Source organism: Vigna angularis, chromosome 8, assembly GCF_016808095.1.
Source record: "Vigna angularis cultivar LongXiaoDou No.4 chromosome 8, ASM1680809v1, whole genome shotgun sequence".
In the NCBI taxonomy this organism is placed as follows: Eukaryota; Viridiplantae; Streptophyta; class Magnoliopsida; order Fabales; family Fabaceae; genus Vigna; species Vigna angularis.
Window position 1 is genome coordinate 29756950 of NC_068977.1, and position 26786 is coordinate 29783735.

General features: G+C 34.3%; 2 protein-coding genes across 3 annotated transcripts; one reads left to right on the forward strand and one right to left on the reverse strand.

Annotated features, from left to right (window-relative positions):
- Positions 1–3511: 3511 nt before the first annotated feature.
- Positions 3512–4468, forward strand: LOC108345011 (dehydration-responsive element-binding protein 1A). Its single transcript, XM_017583565.2, has one exon. The coding sequence runs from the start codon at positions 3621–3623 to the stop codon at positions 4278–4280; it is 660 nt and encodes a 219-aa protein (XP_017439054.1). The 5' UTR covers positions 3512–3620; the 3' UTR covers positions 4281–4468.
- Positions 4469–6282: 1814 nt separating this feature from the next.
- On the reverse strand, positions 6283–11618 carry LOC108346042 (uncharacterized). Of its 2 annotated transcripts, XM_052866994.1 has the most exons (6): positions 11249–11389; positions 8626–8724; positions 8463–8548; positions 8169–8365; positions 7174–7361; positions 6283–6800 (listed from the first exon to the last, which is right to left on the reverse strand). In XM_052866994.1, exons 2-6 carry the CDS (start codon positions 8648–8650, stop codon positions 6514–6516), a joined length of 783 nt encoding a protein of 260 aa, XP_052722954.1. In that variant the 5' UTR covers positions 8651–8724; positions 11249–11389; the 3' UTR covers positions 6283–6513. The 2 variants fall into 2 exon arrangements, with proteins under 2 accessions (XP_052722954.1, XP_017440460.1); XM_017584971.2 differs by having other exon boundaries at positions 8463–8724; positions 11249–11618.
- Positions 11619–26786: the final 15168 nt, after the last annotated feature.

Sequence of the window (26786 nt, forward strand, 5' to 3'; positions counted from 1 at the left end):
ATTTAATTGATAATAATTGAATCGGTTAATTGATGAAACTTGGATGCTTGATTCTTGGATCTTTGGACTGACCTATTTTCTTATCTTAGATTTAGGTTTTTTATTTTTGTTGTGTTTATCAATTTGCCTTTTATTTTTTTAAATCCCTAAAACTTATTTGTATGGGAAAATATTAAAAATTGAACATAATACATATGTATCATATGAGAATTGACAGTTTGTTCTATATTGTAAAATTTAGAAAAACTTAATAACTTTGATTTCAAAGGTATTAAAAAAGAGAAATTTTTTACCATTTCAAAACGTAAAGAACATCTAGTTAGCAATAAAAAGAAAGATTCAGGTGGAGTGCAATCTCAAACATTAAAAATGTTTTAACTTTTTAAATTCAACACATTTGTGGTTACTAAAATGACATTAAAAAAATCTTAATATCTTATCTGATATACTAACTTTTGAAAAAAAAAATAACTAAAACGATTATTCAACATAAAAAGAAACTTAGAATAAAAAAATAGAGGTAATAAAGATAAAAAAAAAGTTGTCAGACCTCGGAAAAACGCACCCAAACCCTCATGTCAGTCATTTAAAACGCATCCAAAACCCTCTGCGCGGACGCCAGGTGTCAAGCATTTAGGATTTCTGAAATCAGATGGTGGAAGGCAGGTGTCGGCAGGAGAGCGGACGGTCGTTTGGACGTGGGAAGAAAATGATTGTTTCAGAAACTTCCGTTCCACTCTCCTCTGCATGCACCCTCTTTCCAAAAATCTGATCTTTCATTTTCTCCTTCTTCTCTCTAGAAAACTCTTCCTTTTCTCTACTGTAACTCATCTTTTCTCTGCTCCGATCACCGTTCAAGCACCGTAGGAGCATTCCCAGCGTCCCAAGCTTCCTCTTGAACCGAACAAGTTTCAAGTTTGAGCGGGTAAGTGTATCTGTCCTTGGTCGTTCGTCTTTTGTTACATGCAAAACCAAGTTCTGGTTGCATGCAGGGGTGTGGTCTAAGTTATTTTTTATTTTCATGTTGTTTGGTTTAGTTGGAAGAGTTAAGTGATCGTTGAGGGTAGAAAGATTGTAGTCGGACGAACCAAAAACCTACTCTTAGGACGTCCAATCACGTATTGAGGTAAGGGAAGCTTATCTAATTTAATTGTATGTTGTTGTACGTTCGTTGATAATGAATTCTTGTTGATGAATGGTTGAATGTATGTATCAAGTATGAATACTGATATGGTGGTTGATGTGGAATATGATTTCTTGGTATGATATGGATTGTTTGAAGTAATCAAATTGATTATGATTAGAATTTTATAAAGTTATGAAACTATGTATTGAGAAATGAATTGAATATAAATGAAATCTGAATATGTATTCCCCATGATAGTGTACGTTCGTCATTGAACGGTCCTTGACCGTTCGGTGGTTCTGTTAAATTTGTTTGAAATGGATTCTTTCAATTGGGAAGAATTCTAGTTGAGGACGAGCGTCTTTTTGTAATAGTGCTATGTTTGAGTGTTCGGCCAAACGTAGATGTACCTGAGTGTTATGTGAGGAACTGAAAATCTTGTAAATATGTAGTGGTATAGTTAGTTATTCTTCAACCTGGTTTCCAACGTGTCTTATCATATTTATTATTCTTAATGTTTCTATTATAAGTTTAAATTAGTGATAGGTCTCAACCCAAGCTCTTGTGATGAGTGGCGCTCGGTCTTATACCGAACGCTCGTACTCGTTTTAATTTATCAAACTTGATGAAACGGCGTTCGTCCAAATTCAGTAAAAATTCCTTTTACCGTGTTCGGTCATTGACTGACATTAGGTTTCTGTAATTGAATTATTCTAGGTATGGTTCTTTAACGTCTTGATGTGTCTACATCCATTGGATCCGGCCTAGAGCCTCCGTACTTAATTTATTCTTTGAGTATTGGTCTGAACTCACGAGAGTCAGTTCATTCAACTGATTTACGTGGTAAATAACGTTCGTCATATATGGTATATTATTGTACTCGGGTTATTCTTAAATCTAAAAGTAACTCTCTCGGTCTTATTCTATTCTGGAACGGGAGATTTTATCGGTCTCGTTTCTATCGTTCGTCCTCGTTATGAAGAGGGCTGAACGTTCGGTATTTTATGTTCTTAGAAATGATGATGAAAATGACACTAAAGTGAAAGATTATAAAGGATGAAGAGTATATGAGATAAATTAAAGGTTGTGAATTTGGAACGAGCGTTCCGGGGAGGAACGACTCTTGGATGAATATTGGAATTGGTAAAGTATGAATGTGGAAATGCTTAGCTGGCGGTTCATCCTGATGTTCCGTGAGTACTCGTCCTCACGTAGAGAAGGGTAGTTCATGTGTGGGAACGGTAGGAGGTCCTAGTCCTTAGGGGTACTTTGGACGGAACGGACTAACCTTGGGTGGCAGCTGATGAGAGAATTCCAGTTACTACATCACCTGGGTGCACGAACGTCGTAGCTACACAGAATTCATACAGTCCGGACAGTCAGTCTAGTAGTAGGCCTTGATTGAATCGTATATTGGAATGTATTTGATGTGTTTGAATATGAGAAATATATGTTATTACTTGAATTAAATTACATAAGCTTACCCTGTGTTTTATTGTGTTGTCTCGTCCTTGTACGTCCGTCTTGTCATTGCAATGATCATCCGTGTGGATGTGAGCAGATGGAGACGCGCTGTTGGAGGATGCGCTGGAAGAGGAAAATTTGATAGAAGTGGAAGTGAAGGCCGAGCCATAGGAGCGTTCGGCTAGTTTATAGTAAATTTTGTTGTGAGGTGATCGTTCGGTCACCCAATTCTCTTTTGTTCTATGTGACTGTTCGATATTTAGTTTTTTTTTTGTAAACCGTTCGGTCATGTTTCCTTTTATCTGGAACAAATTAAGTTTGTAACTTGTGTAAGGCCGTTCGGCCGTAACCGTTCGTTGCTTAGTTTAAGACTGAACTGATTTATTATTAACTGTAATCAATTCTATTATATGGTTTTATTACTGTATTTTTGGGATGTTACAAAAGTGCACTTAAAATATTTTAAAATTTAGCTACAACACTTTTGACCTACACAACCTATTATAATATCAGAAAAAAAAACACAGCTCATTTTATCTATCTTGGTATTTTTAAAACTAGTTTTTTTTTTATAAAGAAAAAAGGATAGTTATTTTATCTATCTTGGTATTTTTGAAAAAAATGATACAGTTGATTTGAAGAGTGTCACTGTTTCCGAATCTGACACAATATCCAAGGACTCTGTCAAACACACACATGGCAGATTAACTCCTTGTTTGGCTCCTCACTCACTGACTCAAACGCACACTTTTCTCGTCACTTTCCTCTTTCACTTTCAGATTCAGTCAAAAGCCAATCACAAGTTCCCCAACTGGCCAACCAGCTGGCTCCTCTCAACACTCAAAATCCCACTCTCACACTCCGTGTTCCCTCTTTCTCTCTCCAAAACCAAACCCTTCATCTATATATATATATATATTCAAACCACAGAAGAGAACAACATCCAAACACCCTTTACATCATTAAACTCACTTCACTTCCCACTTTCCCTATCAACCACAACCTTTTACCTTCCTCTTCGTACCATACTATGTTTGGATTGTACCATGTTTCCTCTCAGCTCTCCCCTTCTTTCGATTCTTCATCTCCACCGTCCGTCGAATTCTCCGACGAGGAGGTTCTGCTGGCAGTCAGGCATCCCAAGAAGAGGGCGGGCCGGAAGAAGTTCCGGGAGACGCGCCACCCAGTGTACCGCGGAGTGAGGAGGAGGAACTCCGACAAATGGGTGTGTGAGGTGAGGGAGCCAAACAAAAAGAGCAGGATTTGGCTGGGGACTTTCCCCACCCCGGAGATGGCGGCGCGGGCTCACGATGTGGCGGCGATGGCCCTCAGGGGCCGGTATGCCTGTCTCAACTTCGCCGACTCGAGGTGGCGGTTACCAGCCCCTGCTAGTGCCAGCGCCAAGGATATACAAAAGGCAGCAGCAGAAGCTGCTGAAGCTTTCAGACCAGACCAAAGTTCACAGAACAGTAACACTAGACAAGAGTGCTTGGAGGAGGTGACAAAAACAACGGAACAAGGCGTGTTTTACATGGAGGAAGATCACGAAGAGCAAGTGTTGGATATACCTGAGCAGCTGAGGAACATGGTGCTCATGTCCCCATCACATTGCTTAGGGTATGAGTACGAAGATGCTGACTTGGATGCTCATCAAGATACTGAGGTGTCACTGTGGAGTTTCTCAATCTGATACCGTGTTTGGTCTGGTTTGCTTTTTGCTTCAAGTTTTGGAGTGTGGAGTGTCTGTACTGGTTTTTTTTATTAGTAGTACGGATACCAGTTATATAGGTAGAAAGATCGAAAGGGACTAAAAGGATTTTCTTTTGTAACCCTTTTTGTCGAAGTATCATATGAATCAAGTGCTTCTCTTCAAGTTTACATATGTAAATTAAATAAAAGAAGAATCTGGTTTAAAGTGGAAAAGCAGAGTTAGTTATTTGTGTGAAAGGTGAACCTCAAACTTGACAGAACCGTAATGGCTGACATTAGTTGTTTTGCCAAGTGTAAGATGGGTCCATCACAAACTAAGACCACACTTTATCCTAAAAGATATTTTAAATGCAAGGTTGCCTTGAAAAAAGCAGATAAGAATCAAACTCCTTGTCCTGATTTGAGTTGGATTGAGTCAACCTATTCAAATGGAAACTTGTAATAATCTCTCAACAGTTCTTCATGGACTGAAGCATGTGGAAAAAATTGACTCCTGACCCTGCAATAATGCCGCAATAATTGAATAGAAATTCTTACAAATAGAAAGTATGTCTTCGGACTTTCCTTTCGGAGACCAATTTCCCTTTTTCTCTCTTTAAATATGAGCCACGTTGCCCACTTGAACACGGTTTGAAGACCTGTTCCCCCTTAGAATAGACAAAACCAACTTACAAATGTCTCAGATTCTAATAACTGGTTTTTATACTCCTAATTTCTAAATCGCTGGGTATGGTTTCTATAATCTGCTCATAGATAAACTTTTGCGTTTAATTTTTATCTACAGTAAAAAAAAATTCTGATTTTCTGTTTGTATTGTGGATACAAAAAGTTACACTTACAGTTAATTATATATCATCTGGAATAACTTTTAAAATAGCTATTTAACAAGTTCGCTGAGGTACAGTTTATTATACGGATTGGATACAAACAAAATTTCAGATAAAATAAAATAAATATAAAAATGAAGATAAATTTATATATAAAATAAATCTATTAATAAAAAATATGTTAAAAATAATATTAAAAATAAATTCGTGAAAATTTAGTCCAAAACAAACAATATATTATAGAGATCTTGGTTTGTTTTTCTTTTTCTTAGTTTGATTGATTCATAATATTTTGATATTGTTCAATTCAAAATGGTATTATTAATCAAACTTAACAAATTCAAAATAGTATTATAAATCAAACAACTTAAAAGGATAAAGGTGTCATCTTCTGGATAACATAATTCGAAAAGATTTGTTTTTTCTTATCAGAAAGTGCAAGAACTCACAAGATACTAATAGAAATCAGTGCAACTATAAAGATTTTGGAGACGGCATGAGTTATAAATCAAAAGGACAAAATGAATATTTAAAAATAATTAAGGAGGGAGGAAAATCTAGAGACACGAAAAGTAAAAGTAATGAATAAAATATGTGGTTCATATTCAGCAGCCAAACCCAGAAGAAAAATTTGTGTTGGTAACAAAAAAACTGTAGATAAATCATTCTTACTATAGGCTGTTTGAACTTTAACTGAAATAAATTATATAAAAGAATAACTTTTTAAAAATACTAAATTGTTAAATCAGATTAGTTTTTAAAATTAAAATATTTTTAAATAAAATTATTTATATTAAATTGAATTATAACTTATAAAATTAAAAATGTAAAGTATATATACATACCCTATTATTTATTTATAATAAATATATAACAAGTATTCCTATTTTATTTTTAATTATATTTTAAAAACTTTAAAAATAAAAGAAAGATGAAAATAAATTACTTAAATGTATACATATATTTCACCAGTACAAAACATCATAATTATAAATTACTCAAATCATTCAAAAGCATGTTATAATCCACCCATTATTTTTTTTCGTGTAACCGTCAGCTGTTAAATTTTAACACAACTTTTTATTTTCATTTTTAGTTGCAAAATTGTAATCTTGATTTTACTTTATCTTCTTTCTAGTGTGTTGAACAGGTACATAAAGCATTGCAAATGAATTAAAATTCCACTAAGAAAGTATGTCTCATACAAGATAACAAAATGTTACATGATCAAAGGCACAGAAACCATCGTGTTAAGCATTTCAAATAAACGCATGCACGAGGAAAATAGAAAAAAAGTTCTGATGTACAAAATCAAAGTATGCAGGTAGCAGAGCATGTGACATGTTCTTCATCTGATCCAACCTCTGCCAAGTTGTGTCATCAGCACTATTTTACCTTCTTAAGCATAGCTGAGGTTCTAAACTCAGCATCATCCCTCACAAAACTCCACCAAAGAAATGTGAGAGGAATGCTTGTTGCATGCCATAGAGCATGAGCATCCACATATCCCATGTAAGGTGGGAAGTCATATGTTTCCAACACCATAGCCAAGCCACCTCCAACCACCACTGTCCACAACTTCCATCGTGCCAGATGGTTTGAAGCGCCGGCCCAAATGGCCCAAATAAGAAGCTGGACAACAACCATTCCCATACAAACTATCCTGTTCAAACCTGGGTGAAGAAGTCAACACATCAGCTCAAGTCCCCATAACAATGCAGCATCATTACCATAGACTTTGGATTTTTAGTAAATTCTTGTTTGGATAGACTTTTCAATATCACTTACAAATTGATTGACTTGTAGAAGAAAATCACTTTATTTTATAGTGTTTATGAAAATTTTAGGCAAACAGAGTTTGAATGAATGTGAAAAGGAAATGCATCTTCCATCTCCATTCAACATTGCTAAAAACACATGAAATTCAGGTTAAGGATACATGTGGTCACAAAAACAATCAAGGAAGTATGAAGCGTGACTCCTGTTGGGAACATAAATATTATAAGATGTGTAAAAGAAAGCACTGCGTTAAAGATAAAAGATTACCATAAGCAAGCTCATAGAAATTCAGATACATGATATGAGTTGTCACAAAAGCAAGCAATGGAGCAGAAATCATGACTCGTGTAGCCTCATCCCTCACGTTAAAACATCGCAGTATTGTTAGAATTAGAGAGAATCCAAGTAAGGCCACAGCGGAAGAAAGATCCAACTTCTCTGTTAATTCCACGGCTCTACAGATAATGAAGGTAGAAATACATGCCAAAAGTCAAAATTAGAAAAAGAAAAAGGTTAAATTATAATTACAGCACATCCAATCCTCTTTATTATAAACTAATGTCTGAACAAATAAGCAGTAAAATGGCAGTATTAATAATACCTAAGAAATCAGAGTCTATTTCTTTATCTTTTACCTGTTGAAAGAAATCACTTAGTGATTCTGGGCAGTGATTGTGCATTATATTTAGAATACGCTAGCCATAGTTTATGCATAACTGCTTCATATAAAAATATATAAACCTTGTGATGCTGAACATATATTAGAAAAATTATCCAGATTAATCCCTTAGATTTTAAATGTTGGTCACTTTAGTCCCTGACCTTTACAGGTTAGTTCTTATTGTCAGTAAAAAATGTGGAGAAAAAAAGGATTAAAGGAAATGTTTCTTTTTTCAATCAATTGGCCAATGCTTACAATTTCAGGGACTAAACTGGGGGTTTACTCATATATATATATATATATATATATATATATATATATATATATATATATATATATATATATATATATATATATATATATATATATATATATATATATATATATATATATATATATATAATGAATTTAGATCATTGTAGCATGAAAGGCCAATTTTTATGTCACTACACCAAATACATACACAGGAGTGCCTGGAAATCAATAATAAGGCACAGTGCCGGAAACAACTGTGCTTTTGAGGATTATTGCTTCAATAGCACTGAATCATGATTTTATAAATACAGCACAAACCCAAAAGGAAATCATTCAAACAACTTACCTACTATGAAAAACAGCACTCCACAACCATGAATTCATGGATAGAATCCCATAAATATGCCACAATCCAGTGTACTCATAGTAAGTCTTCTTATCTGGCCTCAAAGGCAACTTATAGTACACAAGAATGAAAAAGGATACCCAACCATGAAATTGAACGGCAAGATTGACAGCAGACAAAGCAACAGCAACAGGTTCCTGAAATCATGCATAGCATATCCGCACCACAATCAAAAACTGAAACAATGTTATCAATATTATCATTAAACCTTGCGTTAGAGATTCATGAAGGAACCTGAATTCCATAAACACGCCTGAATGGCCATTTTCCATGATACTTGACGGGCTTGTCACCAAGTTTTGTTCTTTCTTCCTCTCTAGCTAGCATACAGTAATAGCTACAGTCAGTGCAACAGTCCCATTGTTTCCACCTCAGGTAGAGGGGTTCATGCATATACCATGGACCATCAATTGGTTTTCCATCTGATGAGAATTTACAATGTTGAAAGCATCTATCCCCTACACATCCAGTTTTCTTACACAGCTCCACACAATCTCTGCAATTTAATAGGCACAGCCAAAATAGATCATATGGCAGGCAAGTCAAAAATATAGCAAAGGATGACTATTGTACTGTTATTTAACATGGAAAGTACATAAAACCAGAAGTAAATATTTTACCATACAAGTCAATGCTAGATCAATCAGCAAAATACATATAGTTTTTTGCATCTATCATTCTGCTTATTATTTAATTACTACTGACAAGTGACTATATTTAAGTGTCGCCATTTTCTTATTATTACAATGCATATCTCTAACTAGATTTTCAAATTCCTTCATGAAAGCATAAAGGTGAGAGTAGATTAAACTGAACACGGGCACTATGAATATATAAAAGTCTGTAGAATATAATGAAAAGAATAAGATTCTATCAGTTTAAGTTTTGAACTATAAGACTTGTTCAAAATGAAAACAAGTATGAAACCCAACTAAACGTCTAACAAAAGTTAAAAATCAGTTGCCATAACTTCGGAATATACAAGCTTACTTATTGCAGTGATCTCAAAGATGTTGTTTATCAGGACATATGCAGTTGAAATGTGAGATTAATCCTTATATAAAATAGTGTGCTGTATCGGCATAACAACCACTCTGTGGCACTATAGCCCGCTTTGCTGATGCTGTCAAATTTTGTGAAGAAGCCCTCCAATATATTAACATTAGAAGGGCACTCATTACGGAGGTAATTTTGGGATTTGGATAAAAAGGGTTTCAGGTTGTAGAAAAACCTTTTAAAGTACTATCATGCCTCACTTGCAAGTACTGCATGACCCTGTGCGACCCTCCAGTGACTCTCTGGCAATATCTAGCCGCTTTGTCTACTTTTCTCTTGCTCTCATTTTTGTTATATATCCGGTACATACCATTTACCTATTTTCAATTTTAAATAGTCGTATTTTAAATGGATGACCATAAGTTCTCTTAAAATTCACCATTCCGTCATCAAAGATTTCCCTTTTAATCTTATGTCATCTTTATGAATACTACTACTAACAACTAATATACCAGTGCCAAAGGCTCCTCGCTCCAAAAAGGTGAGGGAGGATAATGTAAATAGTCTTCAACTTGTATAATATGAAAGAGACTATTTCTGGACTCAAGCCCGTGACCAACATGTCACCAAGACACCTCCACAAATATAAAATTATAGTTTAATACGAATTTATTTCATCTTTTAGCTAAGTTTCAATCATAAAAATAATCAAGTCATACACGAGTTAAATAAGTCAGGCCTAATCTTCAGAATTTTGCCCAAGCCAAGCTCAATTTTGAAAATTTGTCTAGTTTAAACAAATGAGTGACCTAATGGTGAAGAAATCAATAAATAAAAGGTTCATACTGAGAATAGTTTTACACTTATACAAAATAAATTCTACTTATTAATACTTAACTAAGTACCAGTGCTATCAGGTCACTTGTTAGCATTCTCCTTAAAATACAAATAATAATTAATGTCATTCATTCCAAGCCAAAATAAGGCACCTCTTGGTTAGCACAGAATACAGATATCACCATCTAAAATTCTCCAACAAGTAAAATAGATGGTTCTACAGCTTCTACTAACATGTTAGGACATTAGTGAAAAGAAACTTTAATACAACTTGCCGGACACTTTCAATTACCTAAAAAGCACAAGTATTGAATGGATTTTGTTTTTCATTTTTAGTATAAGATATTTCCCTTTTCATGAAATAATTTCTATTTTTGTTTTATTACTCATCATCCTATGTCACTCCCTGGCATTTGCCAAAAAAAGAAAATAACCCATCATTCGCATTCTAAGCCTGAACAACACGACAATATTTCCCATTACACCCGCTAAGCAGTGGAACTTCCACAAACTATCAAAGGTAATTAAACAAACAAATGGAACTCAGAAAAACAACCAAAAAACTAATCATGTAACATAAGATAACATAATCTCAGAAACGTCTAATCTCACATCTATACCCTCCATGCTTGACAAATGACAACAAACCAAGTAAAGGAAGTGCATCTTCATCATTCAATGCATCTATGCAAAACCCGAAAATCCTACAGTCAGACAAATCTAACCACAACACACAAATAACATCCCCTTAAAATTTCCAACTCCACCCCAAAACATTTCTCAACAGATTATTATTATCAGAATACATATACTTTCTCGTTCATGTCCTTTCACCTCATTCCTTTTTCATTTTCATTTCTAATCGCAACATATATATAACATAGTTATCACTTTCTCTCTCTTCCTTTATTTGTTCTCTCTATACCTTCTTTATTCTCTTCACCCATACACCCCCCATTTTTCGGTGTCCGGTTGGTATTCCCCTTCTTAACAGAAAAACGACAGAAAAACGACAGAAAATCCAAGTTCCAATTTTTACTATACCTAAAACATTGAAAAATCAATCCCATATTTCTTTGCGTCCCTAGCACTTAATCAAACGCTTAGATTCAAAAATTGAAATCCGGGATTCTCTAACTCTAACTATAGATAGAGATAGATAAATGGATATCAAGAGAGAGACTAACATGTATAGTGGATCGGCGTCGCCCTCGGTGGCGTCGAGGGGGCAGAGGAGTAAGAATACGACGACGGAGAGCAGAAGAGATCGAAAGGGACTCATCGGATTCGCTCGAAAGCAAAAGTCAAAGGCCGGAGGGGAAGGAAGAGGAGGAGAAGGTTCCGGAGAGAATCGACGAGGAGTTTTGCATTGACGTAGAAAGGTGGCGGTGGTTGCAGTGACAGTGGAGCGCGGAGGCTGGGTTGGCGGCTGTTGATCTTGAAAGGGAAAGAGTGAGTCAACTCGGAGCGAGTTGGGAGAATGTGGTGGTGTTGTGTGGGTGGCCAAAACAGAACCAGAATCTCGTGGTGAGATGAATATGAATATATGATATGATATTGATATCTCTCACAACAACATTATTGTTATTTTATCATTAAACTTGTCAACAACACATTATCTCCGAGGAGGACAGTATTTTTTATTTTTTTTAATTTTATTCTTTTATTATTATTTTTAAAATTTAAATAATTACTTATAATAAAATATTTATCTTTTAGTTTTATTATTTAATAAATATGTTTTAAAATTCAAATCATTATTTATTATAAAAAAATTATTTACTCTTTTATATTTTAGTAATTATTTTTCAAATTTAAATATTTATTCATAATAAGAAAGTATTTACATAATATTACTTATAATATTTTTTATTTCAATAATTAAAATTTTATTTCATCTGTAATTATATTTTTATTTTAATAACTAAAGTTTATTTTATTTGTAGTTATATTTATAATTATATACATTCTTTATTTTTTATTTTATACTTTTAATTATTATTTTTAAATTTAAATAATTTATAAATATTAAAAAATTTGTATATTCAGATAAAGACTATTAATTTTTGTTTACTTTTAATGTAATTTTAGCCTTTCAATCACTCATCAATTACTGATAAACTATGCTATTTATAAGGAAATAGTATTTTCTATCAACACAGTCACCCCATCACTGTAGTTACTATAAAAACAACAAACTTTTTGTAACAATTTTTTAAAAGTATTACTCATTTTAATTATTTACATTTAATTTAACATAAAAAACTAATAGGTGTGTTTTTTTTAGAGATAATTCAATATGATTTATAAAGTCTTATAACGAATCTCACGTTTATTAATTCAATGTATCTTGGATTATTTTTAAAAAATGATGTCAAATTAAAAATTGTACCTGTACTTAAATAATTAAAAACAAAATGTTGAAATCACGGGTGTGTTTACTTTTGGGGGAATGATACGGGGAGGAGTGAGCTATGAATTTCAGAAAATTTGATAATAAATTAATTATTGTTTATTTTATGGATTTGAAGGTAAGTGAGAGTGAATTTGAAATTATAAAGTTTGTGAAAATTAATGTATGATTTGATTGATATGACACTTAAAAAAATTGTTTAATTGATAGAAAATAAAGATTATTAAAATGCCTTTAATTATTAAAGTAATATAAAATGATAATAGTTAATGTTGTATTTAATTGTAAAAATGTTTATAAAGAGTAAATAATTAAAATTAATTATTAAAATTAATTTTTAAAATGTAAAAAAATTATAATTTAGTAAAATAAATTTATTTTTAAATGTAATATTTTTTGTAATATAATTTATTATCAAATTGTATGATTTTATTTGTTATCCAAGTGAGATTGAATATTTTTGAAGAAACAAATAGCTAAACGAAGTTAGAATATTACATGACATAAAAAAAAGTGTAAACATGATAACATACATGGATATTTGTCATGGTTTATGATGAAGTTGTTTCATTGAGGTATGTAAACAATCTATTGAAACGATATTATATTGACATTTCTATTAGACGTCTTGTATGAGATGGATGCGAAGATAAATAGTCGAAGCATTGTCCGAATAAATTATCATCTTGAATGTTCATAGTCCGTAATAAGTTATGAATTTCTTTTGAAGTTGGATTAGATGAATTAGTCATGGTCGTTAACAGCAAATTTCGACACTCCATGGCCTGTATTTGTCGTTCAAGAATTGCACATAATCTTCTTCTTTCAGTAATTCTCTTTTTCAATTCATCAATGATCGGAGAATCCATTTGATTTGTTGTTCATTAAGTGGACAATAAATAAAAGTATGATAAGTGATATCAAAGCAAGTAGAATTGAAATATAGCTAATATAAGAAATCAAACACATAAGTTAATGTAAGTAGGGACTTTGGGATTACGGGTGATTTTGACACTCTTAATAACTTTCAATATCAAGTAGAGAATGATGGTTATGTCGTGAAGAGTAACAGGAGATCCTTAGTTTGAGGGTCTGTATTGGCCTTAGATGTTTGACGGATTAACCTTAGTGAGTGGTAGTTTGATGTGAGAGGGTTGTTTCACCACATACGGGGTAGGACCTCCATGAGTTTGATATCATTACATATCTAGATGGTTGAAGTTTAAAGTGGATATGATTATTTTTGTATTGTTTGATTTAGATGATATATTATTGTTTTAAATGATATGAATGTTCTTTTGATACTTTAGTTTACCCTTTTGTCTTTGTATGTGCTTGTTTTCTCTTTTGCAACCATCACCTAATGGGATGAGCTTAAAGGGTGTCTCTAGTGAGGATAGCTAGCTGGTGGACGAGCTTAAGTTTAGAGTAGGATGTTTCGTCGTTCCCTCTTTGTTTTGAAGTCTATATTACGCTTTTGATTTAGTGTCTTTATAGTGTAGGTATATATATATATATATATATATATATATATATATATATATATATATATATATATATATATATATATATATGTATATATATTATATGTTATTTTTGGATAATTGTAATAGTAGTTTATATGTTTTTTTTCTTTGAATCAACTGTTTTATTTTATTAAAATTGTAATATATTTTATAGTAGTTGAACATTATGAAAATTAGGATGTCACATTTTGATATCAAAGTAGTTCATCTTTAGGATAACTTGAGGGTAGTGAATTTGTCATGTCTTTCCAAGTTTAGATTGTAAATTTTATGTATTTAACTAGAAATATTGATAACACAAGACATCTTGATAACAAAAATAATGATACACAATCATAACTATATTAGAGATGATTTTTCTTTCTTAAAAATAAAACCGTAAACAAAACTCAAAAATGGATAATTCTTATGACAATTGATCTTAACATATTACTTGATAAACTTAGTATCAGAACAATAATTAATATATAAATAAAATAATTAATATATAAATAAAAGTAAATTTCATCCTGTAAACCTATTTTATAGAATTGATCATTAGATTATACAAAGTAAAACCAAGTATTTTAAAATTAGATTAAGTGGAAAGTATAGGCTTTTAAGTTAAAACAAGTGAACATCTTCTTTTTCATAACCACGTTCTCCCCCGAAGTTTAATTTTATAATCTCTTGCCATTCTTTTTCCAAGCATGCTATTAAATAGTAGTTAGAGATTAATAAATTGCTTGATTTGTGTTCCTCCTGGGCCATGGGATTTCCCTTTTATTTTATGCATATGCTCTCCAACCACTCTTCCAACGGCTTCCTAAGCTTTCTAAAGTTGCAGGTTTGGTGATAATGAATTGTTTTGTTTTCTAATGATGCATCACTCAACATGTTGTGACGTGTTCTCTATTTTTAATGTAAAAGGTACAATTGTAGTTTATTGTTTTTTCCAACTTTCTAATAAAAAAATACAAGATAAAACATGTCAAGCACAAATCATAGAGTCACGGGCATCCTTACACTGTGCATTTAGATAGATGATTTAATTCAGTATGTATTTAATATGTTCTTTTAACATAAGATTTCTTTTATTCTTTCTTTATATAAATTAAACATCTTTTAATGCTCTCTACGTCGGATAAATTTGAATGATAATGACTCTTGTTTTTATCAAAAGAGTTTAGTAATATGACTTCTTTTCGTACAATTTGTTGGAACAGAAAGAGAACTGAGGGTTTGGACCGAGTGCGCCTAACCGAGCGGTAATGCTTCAACACGAACACTATGGACACCAGCAGAACACTGCAACATAGACAACCGAAAACAACTCAGTACAAGTATAGAGAGATCCAGTATTTATAAAATAAAAAGCAATTAACTAACGAGCGAACGACTTAACTCTAACACAATTAAGATCTTTTAATGTTCAATTTAAGAAATATAGGTTTAATAGTATTTTTTATTTCTTTTTTTACTTAATATGATTCTTATATATTTTTTAAAAAACCTTAATGTGATTCATTATATTGGATCAATGTTAATAACGTTTAGAGATAATGAAAATATCTAATCATTTAATCTTTTTCCATTGATCAATTAAAGAGCAAAATGAAAGAAATAACATTAACACTAATCTAATTAGAAAAGACCACTTTGAATTAAAAAATATACAAACACCAATTATAAATAAAGAAAAACATTCAATCATTGCTATAAATATAGAGAAAAAAAATGTGATTGAATAAACAATATATTTGATTAAAAAACATTAATATAATGAATTTGTGAATTTTTTTCATTATGTTTTTTTAAACTTTTTTATATTTATTCAATATTATAAATATTTATATTGTTGATATGATTCTTAGTGTTTAGTCTTTGTTCAAATAAATATCTCCGTCTTTTGCTACATTAATTATTTCATAATAAAAATAAGATAAATCAAGATATAATAAAAATATAGTGTTTGAATTATTATTTTCTTAAATAGAAAAAAAAAGTATTCTAGCTATGTCTTAGTTGTTGTGGGAGAAATTTTTATAAGTTACATTAATGAAAGTCAAACGAATTAAATCATTGAATTATAGTGAGTAAACTATTATAGGTTGTAATAACTTTTGAACTAAGCATGGAATAAAATGCATCTTAATTTATTGAATAATGATATTTTAACAATATTTTTTTAACAACATTTTAATATCATTTATGGATTATTTTGTGATTGGTTCATGTTAGTGTTTAACCAATTACAGAATGACACATAGACGATGTTAAAACATTGTCAAACCTTTTTTGTCAAATTAGCATTATTCTAATTTATTTTAGATTATGATGGTCTGAATTAATAAATATGAAAGGAAGATTAATGCGAGAGTTCTACGTTTAAATCAACGTTTAAATCAAGTTATAAGTATATAAAAGTCAAACTCTTATGAAGAATATGTTTGCTTCTCTTCCTAACATTTTTTGAATTTTCCAGAAGAGTCTCATGGTTGCTTTATAAAGTCAAATATTGTGTTTTTCCTGTGAAGAAGATTATCATCACCTTTTCTACATCCAATCAAGTAAATAGACGAATTTTTCATTTGAAATGTGAAATTTATTTATTCGTTTTTTCCTCTTCCGAAAATTGAAAGTCAATTTTATGAACTGGATTTTAATATTTTATATTTAATATAACAATTAATAAATATCATTTTTAAAATTAATGATTATTTTAAGACTAGTTAAAAAATTGTATAAAATAATAGCAAATAAATACTATTAAAAAGTATATTTAATATATGTAAATATTTAAAAAATATATATATTTTTTAAAATAATATAAATTAATTTTTATTTACGAGTGGTATTGAAAATATATAAAATAAAATTTATAATAAAAATAATTTATAATTATTTAAAAAATAATTTCAAGTAAAATAAATTTAAGATATTTATTATATCCGATTTTAATAGTATAAAACTACTAAAATATTATGTTACATATGTGACACCCGGGCACGGAGACGAGGGCGGGGAGTGACGCCGGTGCAAGAAGCATGGTGCAGGGGGCACAGACAAGGAGCGGCTCCTGGCAGCTTCGGGTGGAAGGGGTACATGGACGAATCGGACATACACCGGAATGAGAGGGATCTGGAGACTGTGTAGGTATGGGACTATACAGTTGAAGGATAGCTTAAAGGAATTGATTTGACTACTCATATCACCAAAATGCATTTGCTTTTCGGTAGCCTGACCCATAAGAACTTCATGGTTAAGCGTGCTTAGCTTGGAGCAATTCTGGGATGGGTGACCTTCTGGGAAGTTTTCCCGGAAAGTGTGCGAGTGAGGACAAAGCACACTGGAAAGCCTGGTGGTGATCTGTGGGGGCAGTCGATGGTCCCTGTGAGTTGCCGGGGCGTTACAGATGGTATCAGAGCCTAGCCTCTCCCAGTACGGTGTGGTTCGAGGACGAACCAGAGCAAAAGCTGGTGGGCATGTGACACCCGGGCACGGAGACGAGGGCGGGGAGTGACGCCGGTGCAAGAAGCATGGTGCAGGGGGCACAGACAAGGAGCGGCTCCTGGCAGCTTCGGGTGGAAGGGGTACATGGACGAATCGGACATACACCGGAATGAGAGGGATCTGGAGACTGTGTAGGTATGGGACTATACAGTTGAAGGATAGCTTAAAGGAATTGATTTGACTACTCATATCACCAAAATGCATTTGCTTTTCGGTTCTGGGAAGTTTTCCCGGAAAGTGTGCGAGTGAGGACAAAGCACACTGGAAAGCCTGGTGGTGATCTGTGGGGGCAGTCGATGGTCCCTGTGAGTTGCCGGGGCGTTACAGATGGTATCAGAGCCTAGCCTCTCCCAGTACGGTGTGGTTCGAGGACGAACCAGAGCAAAAGCTGGTGGGCATGTGACACCCGGGCACGGAGACGAGGGCGGGGAGTGACGCCGGTGCAAGAAGCATGGTGCAGGGGGCACAGACAAGGAGCGGCTCCTGGCAGCTTCGGGTGGAAGGGGTACATGGACGAATCGGACATACACCGGAATGAGAGGGATCTGGAGACTGTGTAGGTATGGGACTATACAGTTGAAGGATAGCTTAAAGGAATTGATTTGACTACTCATATCACCAAAATGCATTTGCTTTTCGGTTCTGGGAAGTTTTCCCGGAAAGTGTGCGAGTGAGGACAAAGCACACTGGAAAGCCTGGTGGTGATCTGTGGGGGCAGTCGATGGTCCCTGTGAGTTGCCGGGGCGTTACAGATGGTATCAGAGCCTAGCCTCTCCCAGTACGGTGTGGTTCGAGGACGAACCAGAGCAAAAGCTGGTGGGCATGTGACACCCGGGCACGGAGACGAGGGCGGGGAGTGACGCCGGTGCAAGAAGCATGGTGCAGGGGGCACAGACAAGGAGCGGCTCCTGGCAGCTTCGGGTGGAAGGGGTACATGGACGAATCGGACATACACCGGAATGAGAGGGATCTGGAGACTGTGTAGGTATGGGACTATACAGTTGAAGGATAGCTTAAAGGAATTGATTTGACTACTCATATCACCAAAATGCATTTGCTTTTCGGTAGCCTGACCCATAAGAACTTCATGGTTAAGCGTGCTTAGCTTGGAGCAATTCTGGGATGGGTGACCTTCTGGGAAGTTTTCCCGGAAAGTGTGCGAGTGAGGACAAAGCACACTGGAAAGCCTGGTGGTGATCTGTGGGGGCAGTCGATGGTCCCTGTGAGTTGCCGGGGCGTTACAGATGGTATCAGAGCCTAGCCTCTCCCAGTACGGTGTGGTTCGAGGACGAACCAGAGCAAAAGCTGGTGGGCATGTGACACCCGGGCACGGAGACGAGGGCGGGGAGTGACGCCGGTGCAAGAAGCATGGTGCAGGGGGCACAGACAAGGAGCGGCTCCTGGCAGCTTCGGGTGGAAGGGGTACATGGACGAATCGGACATACACCGGAATGAGAGGGATCTGGAGACTGTGTAGGTATGGGACTATACAGTTGAAGGATAGCTTAGAGGAATTGATTTGACTACTCATATCACCAAAATGCATTTGCTTTTCGGTTCTGGGAAGTTTTCCCGGAAAGTGTGCGAGTGAGGACAAAGCACACTGGAAAGCCTGGTGGTGATCTGTGGGGGCAGTCGATGGTCCCTGTGAGTTGCCGGGGCGTTACAACATATATGATAATAAAATCATTTAGATGAAAATAAACCTACAAGAAGATAATAGATCTATCCCTTTAAAACCATCTAACAACTCATCTTTTTCGTTCTCATTGGAACAACTGGAAAGACTGTCTCCCTAAGCTCACACTATTAAGGTGATCATCGCAAAAAAGAAAACAACACATAGACAGACACACAAAAGCAAGGGTAAGCTAAATACAAGACAAGTCATATCACATTTACAACATAGCATACAAAAATCATTTATATAACATACATCAACCTAAACATCTTAACATGCAAGGACCTAGACCGACTATCCGGATATTGTATATAATGTCGAGTTACAGAGGTTCATGCACCAGTGTGGTGGAATAGCTGGACTACCCTAAGTTATCACACCAAGTTAGTCCTACAAACGCCCTTTTGCCAACTAGAGAAAGGTCCATTAGGCTCGAACCTTCTGCTATTCTCACGACATGACTCATCACTTTCTAATTGAGCATGAATGACCATTAGAATGTTAGGATAAACCCCAACTTAACTCCGGCCATTCATACTATCAATACTTGAAACCACCACCAAGAAGTTCCTCCTTGGAACTCATTTTCACAACTTTGAAACCATATACATATATCCCTTCACTTTCACATTACATACCAACATATACATATATGCCATGAACGTGATCAACAACATACTCATCATCATCATATATCATACATACTCATATACATAATCATAAACATAATATTGTTTCCAATTCATGTTATAAATCAATTCATACATCATAATAAGTATTAAAGCATTAAGACAACTTAAACTCGACAAGAACCAAAAGAAAAGAAAACCAAAAACCAAAAACCAATACAACAAATAGGGCGCTCAACACAAAATTCTAGCGCCCAACGCTAACACCACTAGAAGAGTGGCGCTCAGTGCCAAAGATATCGGTCAGCACCCCCAGAGCATTCGCTCTAGGTTTTGCATTTCTTAGTGCCCAAAGGGAGCGCTCAACACCCAAATAACATATTGCTCTTTGTTTTGGAAATGCTAAGCACCGCACAAGGTCGTTCAACGCTATACCAGATGACAACCACTTCGAAACTTGATTTGATTGCCCCCAATAGTTATCCAAATGGCCAAAATGCCATCCTAGACACTAGAATTAATTCAAAAACAGTTTCATAACTTAGATCAAATACTAATTTGGTTATCTGGACAAGAAACAATGTTCAACTAATCATTCTATAACTCAACACTTTATATCATATTTCTCATGCTTTAAACCATATTTTTAGTGCACTATATAGCTAACTAAGTCCTAAATGGTCTCAATGCAAACACCAAATAACATATTTACTTATAAGACCATTCCTCCAAAATTTCTTCACTCAAAACCTCCATTTAGACCAAAATCAACCATTTCTCTAACCTATTGTCAAACTAAATTTCAGTATCCAATTGATCAACCAAATTAACAACTTATCATTCATAATTCCTCAAGAATCAATTACTATTCAACAAGCATCTCATCATATCAACAATCAATTTCAAATCCCTAAATCATTCAAAACAAACCAATACAAAAGATCAATAATTCATCATACCAACCATCAATTTCACAACTTTTCAAGAAAGAACACAAACTCATGAACCTCCAAATAAATAGATAATAGTTAGCTTCCTTTACCTGTTGAAAGACCAAACGACCCTAAAGAACCCAAAACAGCTCCCACAGATTAAAGGACATTAATTACGCCTACAAACAACAAAATTATGATTAGTGTATGTTGTTAGGACCACTGATTAACAAAGAGACTTATAAAAGATTCAAACTTAACATGCAAAAAAGAAGAAGTTAACATGCAAGGACAAACAAAACTGATCAAAGAAAGGAGCAAAAATCCAACTTACTTTGTTGAAAAAACCAATCGATTAGACATGAAGATCTCGCCGTTGTGAACACTCAAACGGTCTCTAATCTTCAAACAGGTGAACACAGGAGAAGAACTCTTACCAAAAAGCCTAAAAGCTTTAGAAAAATAGTTTCTAGAGACATTATCTGCTTTAAAATGATCAAACTCGTTTATAACGAAATTATTTATATAAAACCTTTTAATATTAAAATAATCGAGTCTCACTATATTTAAACTACTACCACTTTTTAAATACCATTTTCTAGGTCTTGACAGGTATCATGAGTTATATCCACAACCAGTTAGATACAAAATTCATTAAAACTAAGAATAATCTTAATAATTTGGTATTAAAGTACATACGTACATATGTACATACATACATACATATGTAAATACGTCCTTATGTACATACATACGTACGTACATACATACGTACATACATACATACCAGAATACCTACATACATATATACCTTGAAAACTAAAATCAGAATTACAAATGATACGAGAGTTTCCAGAGAACCCAAAGTCTGTCGCCCAATGATATTCTCCAAGAACTCCAATGCAGAGAGCAATGTTTCTAAATCTATCAAAGCTTCGAAATCAAAAACTAAGAACTAAGAATCGAAATCTAAAATTGAGTCCTAAGTGTGGTGTCTATCACCCACCACTCGTTATTGTCCACTAACTACATTACAAAGCTCCCTTTATATAGGGAAATCAGAACGGGAAAAAGGGAAAGAGGGAAAGAACCTATAACAGACTCTAGAAGCTTCGTGAATCGTCTTCTCTGACGTTCATCTCCTTCCTTCAATCACGAACGCTTCGAGTCTTGACAACCCTTGGATCAGTTTCTTCTTTCTGCTGATTCAAGCTCTGCACGTGCCTCCGATTATGTTATTTGGTTGATCAATCTTCTGGGTCAACATCCTTTGGGCTGTAGAGCATCTTCTCTCGCATTCTTTGGAATTGCTCTCATGAACCTTAATATGTTAGGTGAGGGAAAACCCCAATTGAACTGTGAAGTAAGGACTCCCTTAGCTTTAGCCATCATCGCAACATGAAATGTTGCGTTTCATTAATTCTCTCAAAAGAGCTTCAGCCTAATTAAGCATCAACCCTTGCAACAACTCAATTCCACGTGCAGTTCAGTTTGCTTTTGCAGCCTAAAAGGAATCAGCCTAATTAATTTTTTTTTTTTAAATCTTTTGACAAAAATCTTTCTTTTTTATTTGTTAAATTTCCTTTTTGTTTCTTTAATTTTGAATTGAATTTTTCTTTGTTGCAGATTGGGTGGTGACAGCTGTTATTGGGCTTAATAAGGGTTGGTAGCATTTGCTAATTTGAACATTAGGATGTTGTTGCACAAGAAGCTGGATTGAGTCGCTGCCTATGCATGGGATGACTCCCTTTAGATTGTTGCTAAATGGAAGTAATTGGGCTGAAGTGCACTGGGCTACTGGAGGTTGATGCTAAAATTGAAATTGTGTTGCACGTGGGTGTTGTTGAAAGGGAATTCGGGCTAAGCTTTAGTTGAATGACAACGTTTTAGAACACTGAAGCTGCAGCCTTAGGGGTTTTTTTCTCTCATTTTCATTTTGGAAGAGCAACCCTCAAGCTAGGGCTTGGGCGATGAGAGACAAAGAAAGGAAAGCTCAAATGGCTCGTGTCACTTAACCGAAGACTGCACGTGATTGGAAGAGTTCGAACCGACAAGGAGTGGAGGTCTTCCGATTAGAGAGCAGCAACATCGTATGATTCCTTTTTTATTTCCTTTCGTTCCTTTTGTTTTTTTTTCAAACCCTATATAAAGGGGTTTTCTCTACCATGTAAAGTGAGAGATACACCTTCGCATAGAGAGTGAGTTGGAGAGTAGTACAATAGTGAGTAGAGTAGGGTAGAGAGTAGCGTTCACGAAGTTAGAGTTTTCTTAGATTTTCCTTTACGCTTTACGCGATTGTAGATTAGTGTTGCTGAGATCTTGATTTTGAATGTACACTCATGGTGGTGACATCCTATGGTGGTTGCCATTGCTTCTTTTAGTGATTCTTACATTGTAATGTCATTTTCTTGTTAATAAATATTGATTTTTGCTACACTGATTTTGATCTCCTTTCAATTTTGTCTGTGTTCTACAATTTTATGCAATCTTTTATGTTTCTTTTGGTTTGATTGTGAGGTTTAGATTATTGAATTATGTGGAAACTGATAGCTGGAGTATGTTTTGAGTTTTAATGCTTTGATTAATCGATTTGTACATTTTATGCTTTCTGATTGATATAAATTGAGGTTTTAGAATTTCATTTCAATTTCATTTTAGTTCATATACGGGTATTATGCTTTGGTATTGAATTTTATTCATGCTTAGATGCATTTTTTTAGGTTTAATGTTTTGAAATTGATAGATAATGAGTTTATTTACTTTGATTCAGCTTCATGTATGATTTTAGGTAAATTTAGGGTTTTTTTTACGCAATTTTAGGGTAGTTTTTGCTGTATTTCTGTACTCTGATCAAGCACTCACGGTCGATGAATTTTACATTGTAATTTCAATTTCTTTTCAATGAATTTTACTTTTGTGCACTGATTTTGTTTTGGTTTACATTCTGGTTCTGTTTTGAAATTCAATGCAATGTCTTTTAAAACTCTACACTTAAATCTATAGATTGATCCTAGGTTGACCCCTGTACTACATTTGTGGGAATCTAGTTTGTTAACTTTTTGCGCAACTAAAAAGCCTTTCAACCCGTACATACATACACACCTACATACCTACATACATATATACATATATACCTACATACATCCATACAAACCTACATACATACCTACATACATACATACATGCATACATATACACGTGCATACATACGTACATACATACATACGTACATACCTATATATGTACATACATACCTACATACATACATACGTATATATATACATACATATGTACGTACATACATAAATACATATATATATACACATATATACATACATATGCACGTACGTATATATCTACATACATACATACGTATATACATATGTACATACATACATACATACGTACATACATACATATGTACATACGTACGTAGATACGTACATAGATACATACATGTCTCTAATTAGTTTCTTCAATGTTCACTTTCTTTCTTTTGGTTTCAAATCTTTTTCCCATCAACTATTTTTGGATGCAAATCTCTTAGTGAACCCTGGGCTTAAAACAAGAAATCTAGTGGTGGTTTGTGTCTAGGAATGGAACATGACCCATTAGTTGTCTTAAACCCTAATTCTTAAGGCTGGTTTGCTTGTTAAGTGTTCAAGGGATTGACACTTAGTTAGGAAACCTAAGCTCTTTCACCGAAGGGATTTCAGCTAGAGTATTTTAGTGGGTTGACATTAGTGTTTGATGGAGAGGAGATGACTCTCTGTGTAAGGGAGTGAACTCGATGAAATCTACCCCTAGCAAAGTCATTCCATTCCATTTATGATCTTTTTTCACTTTTAAGTGCCTCCAATTACCAAAGTCCACTTTTACATGGTATTTCATTCTTTAGTCTAGATGATTTATTAATCGTAAAATTATCTAGTATTACACGAGTCTCTTGGGAAACTATATTTGGTCTTATCATTTTATATTACTTGAGCGATTCAGTACGTTTGTCGATGAGTAAAGCATAACTCAACCAATAAACATGCATTAAGACCTAGGGTTTTGATAACGGTTTAAAATATCGTTATCTTTGATGTAATTTTGATACTAAATACACCCTTTTTGGCTTAGAAACCCTCTTAGAGTCATGCTTTTTCATTAAGTTGTGTGAATAAGAGAGTTGAGGTTGAATTTGATGATTTTATGACTAATTCCCTTTTTTTTGATAGAAAATGAGTTAATACAGGAAGCAGAGATGAAGTGCTAAGGATATAGAGCTCAGAAAGGCCTAGAAAAGCACCAGAAGAGGAACCGCACGAAGCTTGGGCGACCTGCAGGAGGCTTGAGCATGGAAAAATCGACGCTCGCCGCTCGGGCGTCGGAACCCCGAAGCTTGGGCGAAGTTGGAGGCTCAAGCCTTCCGGAAATCAACGTCCACCGCCCGAGCGGCCAAATTGGCCGCCCTAGCGTCGCACGTTGCTGATCCGGCCCAATTTTTGCTCTGTTTCGACTCTTTTGAACCAGGCCCTGTTTCTACTCTTTTCCAACTTTATTTAAAGGACTCAGGTGCTTTAGGTTTTGCATCTCTAGCTGGAGCAACACAACAACACACTTTTTTACTCTCTGAAGGCGGATTTGGAGGCGGAAGCTTCCTCTTATACTCTTAGGGTTTTACTATCTCATGTTTTTCCATTGTACATCTAGTTTCTCCATGTCTATGGGGAACTAAACTCTATTTTTTGTTGGAGAATGATGTAACCTTGTGAACTCTCATGTATTTGAATTGATTCTTAATCATATTTTTTTTATTCATTAATTGTTAGAGAATTCATTTGTTTCAATGTTTGCTCTATTTAACTCATTTAGTTGCATGATTTATGAATTGCATGAGTGTCGGGAGGTTCCTTACAATTTAGATTCTTGTTGAATTCTCTCAAGGGTAATATTTCTCAGGGATGAGGGTATGAGTACTTGGTCTTCTTAAGCTCTTGATCTTCAGACTTAATTTTCTAGGAACGCTAGGAATTGCACGAACTAGGAATTGAGGCAGGCTTATTGCGCCCAGGGATTGGGTTCTAAGTACTTTAGTGAGTGACGTTAACATTAATGCATAAAGAGGAATTCTTATATACATGAGAGGGAACTTGGTGAAATCTAACCCCAACAACATATTCATCTCATATTAAACAACATCTGTTCATCCTTGTGTTACTCTACTATTGATCAATTTGCATTCATATTTAATTTTCTGTCTTTGCATTTTAAACCAATGATCTCTTTTATTTTAAGTCTTAATTAATTAATTTATCACACGACTGTTTAGTGCCGAGAGTCCTCTGGGATACGATACTTGGTTTTACCTTTTTATATTACTTGTGCGATTTGGTACACTTTCCAATCCATCAATAGGTTTTGGATAAATAGTGAGTCATATTTCATCCCTAGATACAAGTCCCCACTAGAGGGGATTAAAGTTCTATTTATACAAATGTATCCTAAAATAAGATTATTTACGAAAGAAAGATAAAAGAGAGGATTTAAGCATGTAATAAGTTAAAGGATAGTTGATTTTGTTACTAAAATGCAGCTCAAATAATGATAAGAATTAACATTATAAATACCTTGTTTTAGCTACAAGAAATTGATATCCTTTACTCCAATTTTTCTCCAAAGATATCAGTTGCGCAAAGCTTCATGCTTATGAATTCGTTGGAATACACAAAGCCTCATAAAACCTCACTTCATTATGTTTGTCGCTTTTGCAATTGCTCGTGCTCGAACATTCCTAGTGTTGAACTCTCCAAATTCAAATATAATCATTGTAATTTAATGGGTTAAGATGGAATGGGGAGGGTGTTTGATGGTTTCCCCGATGGAACTGAAGTTGCCAGAGAAGAATGAAGAGATTAATACATGGATTCCACTTCTCTGCCCTAGGGAATCGACTGTACTAATTCATTGACACAACCACACAACACATTTTCATTAAGATTAAAAGTATTAGCATAATAAGAAAATGCACTTGTGAAAAACCTTTATGTTTTGGGTTAATATCGTT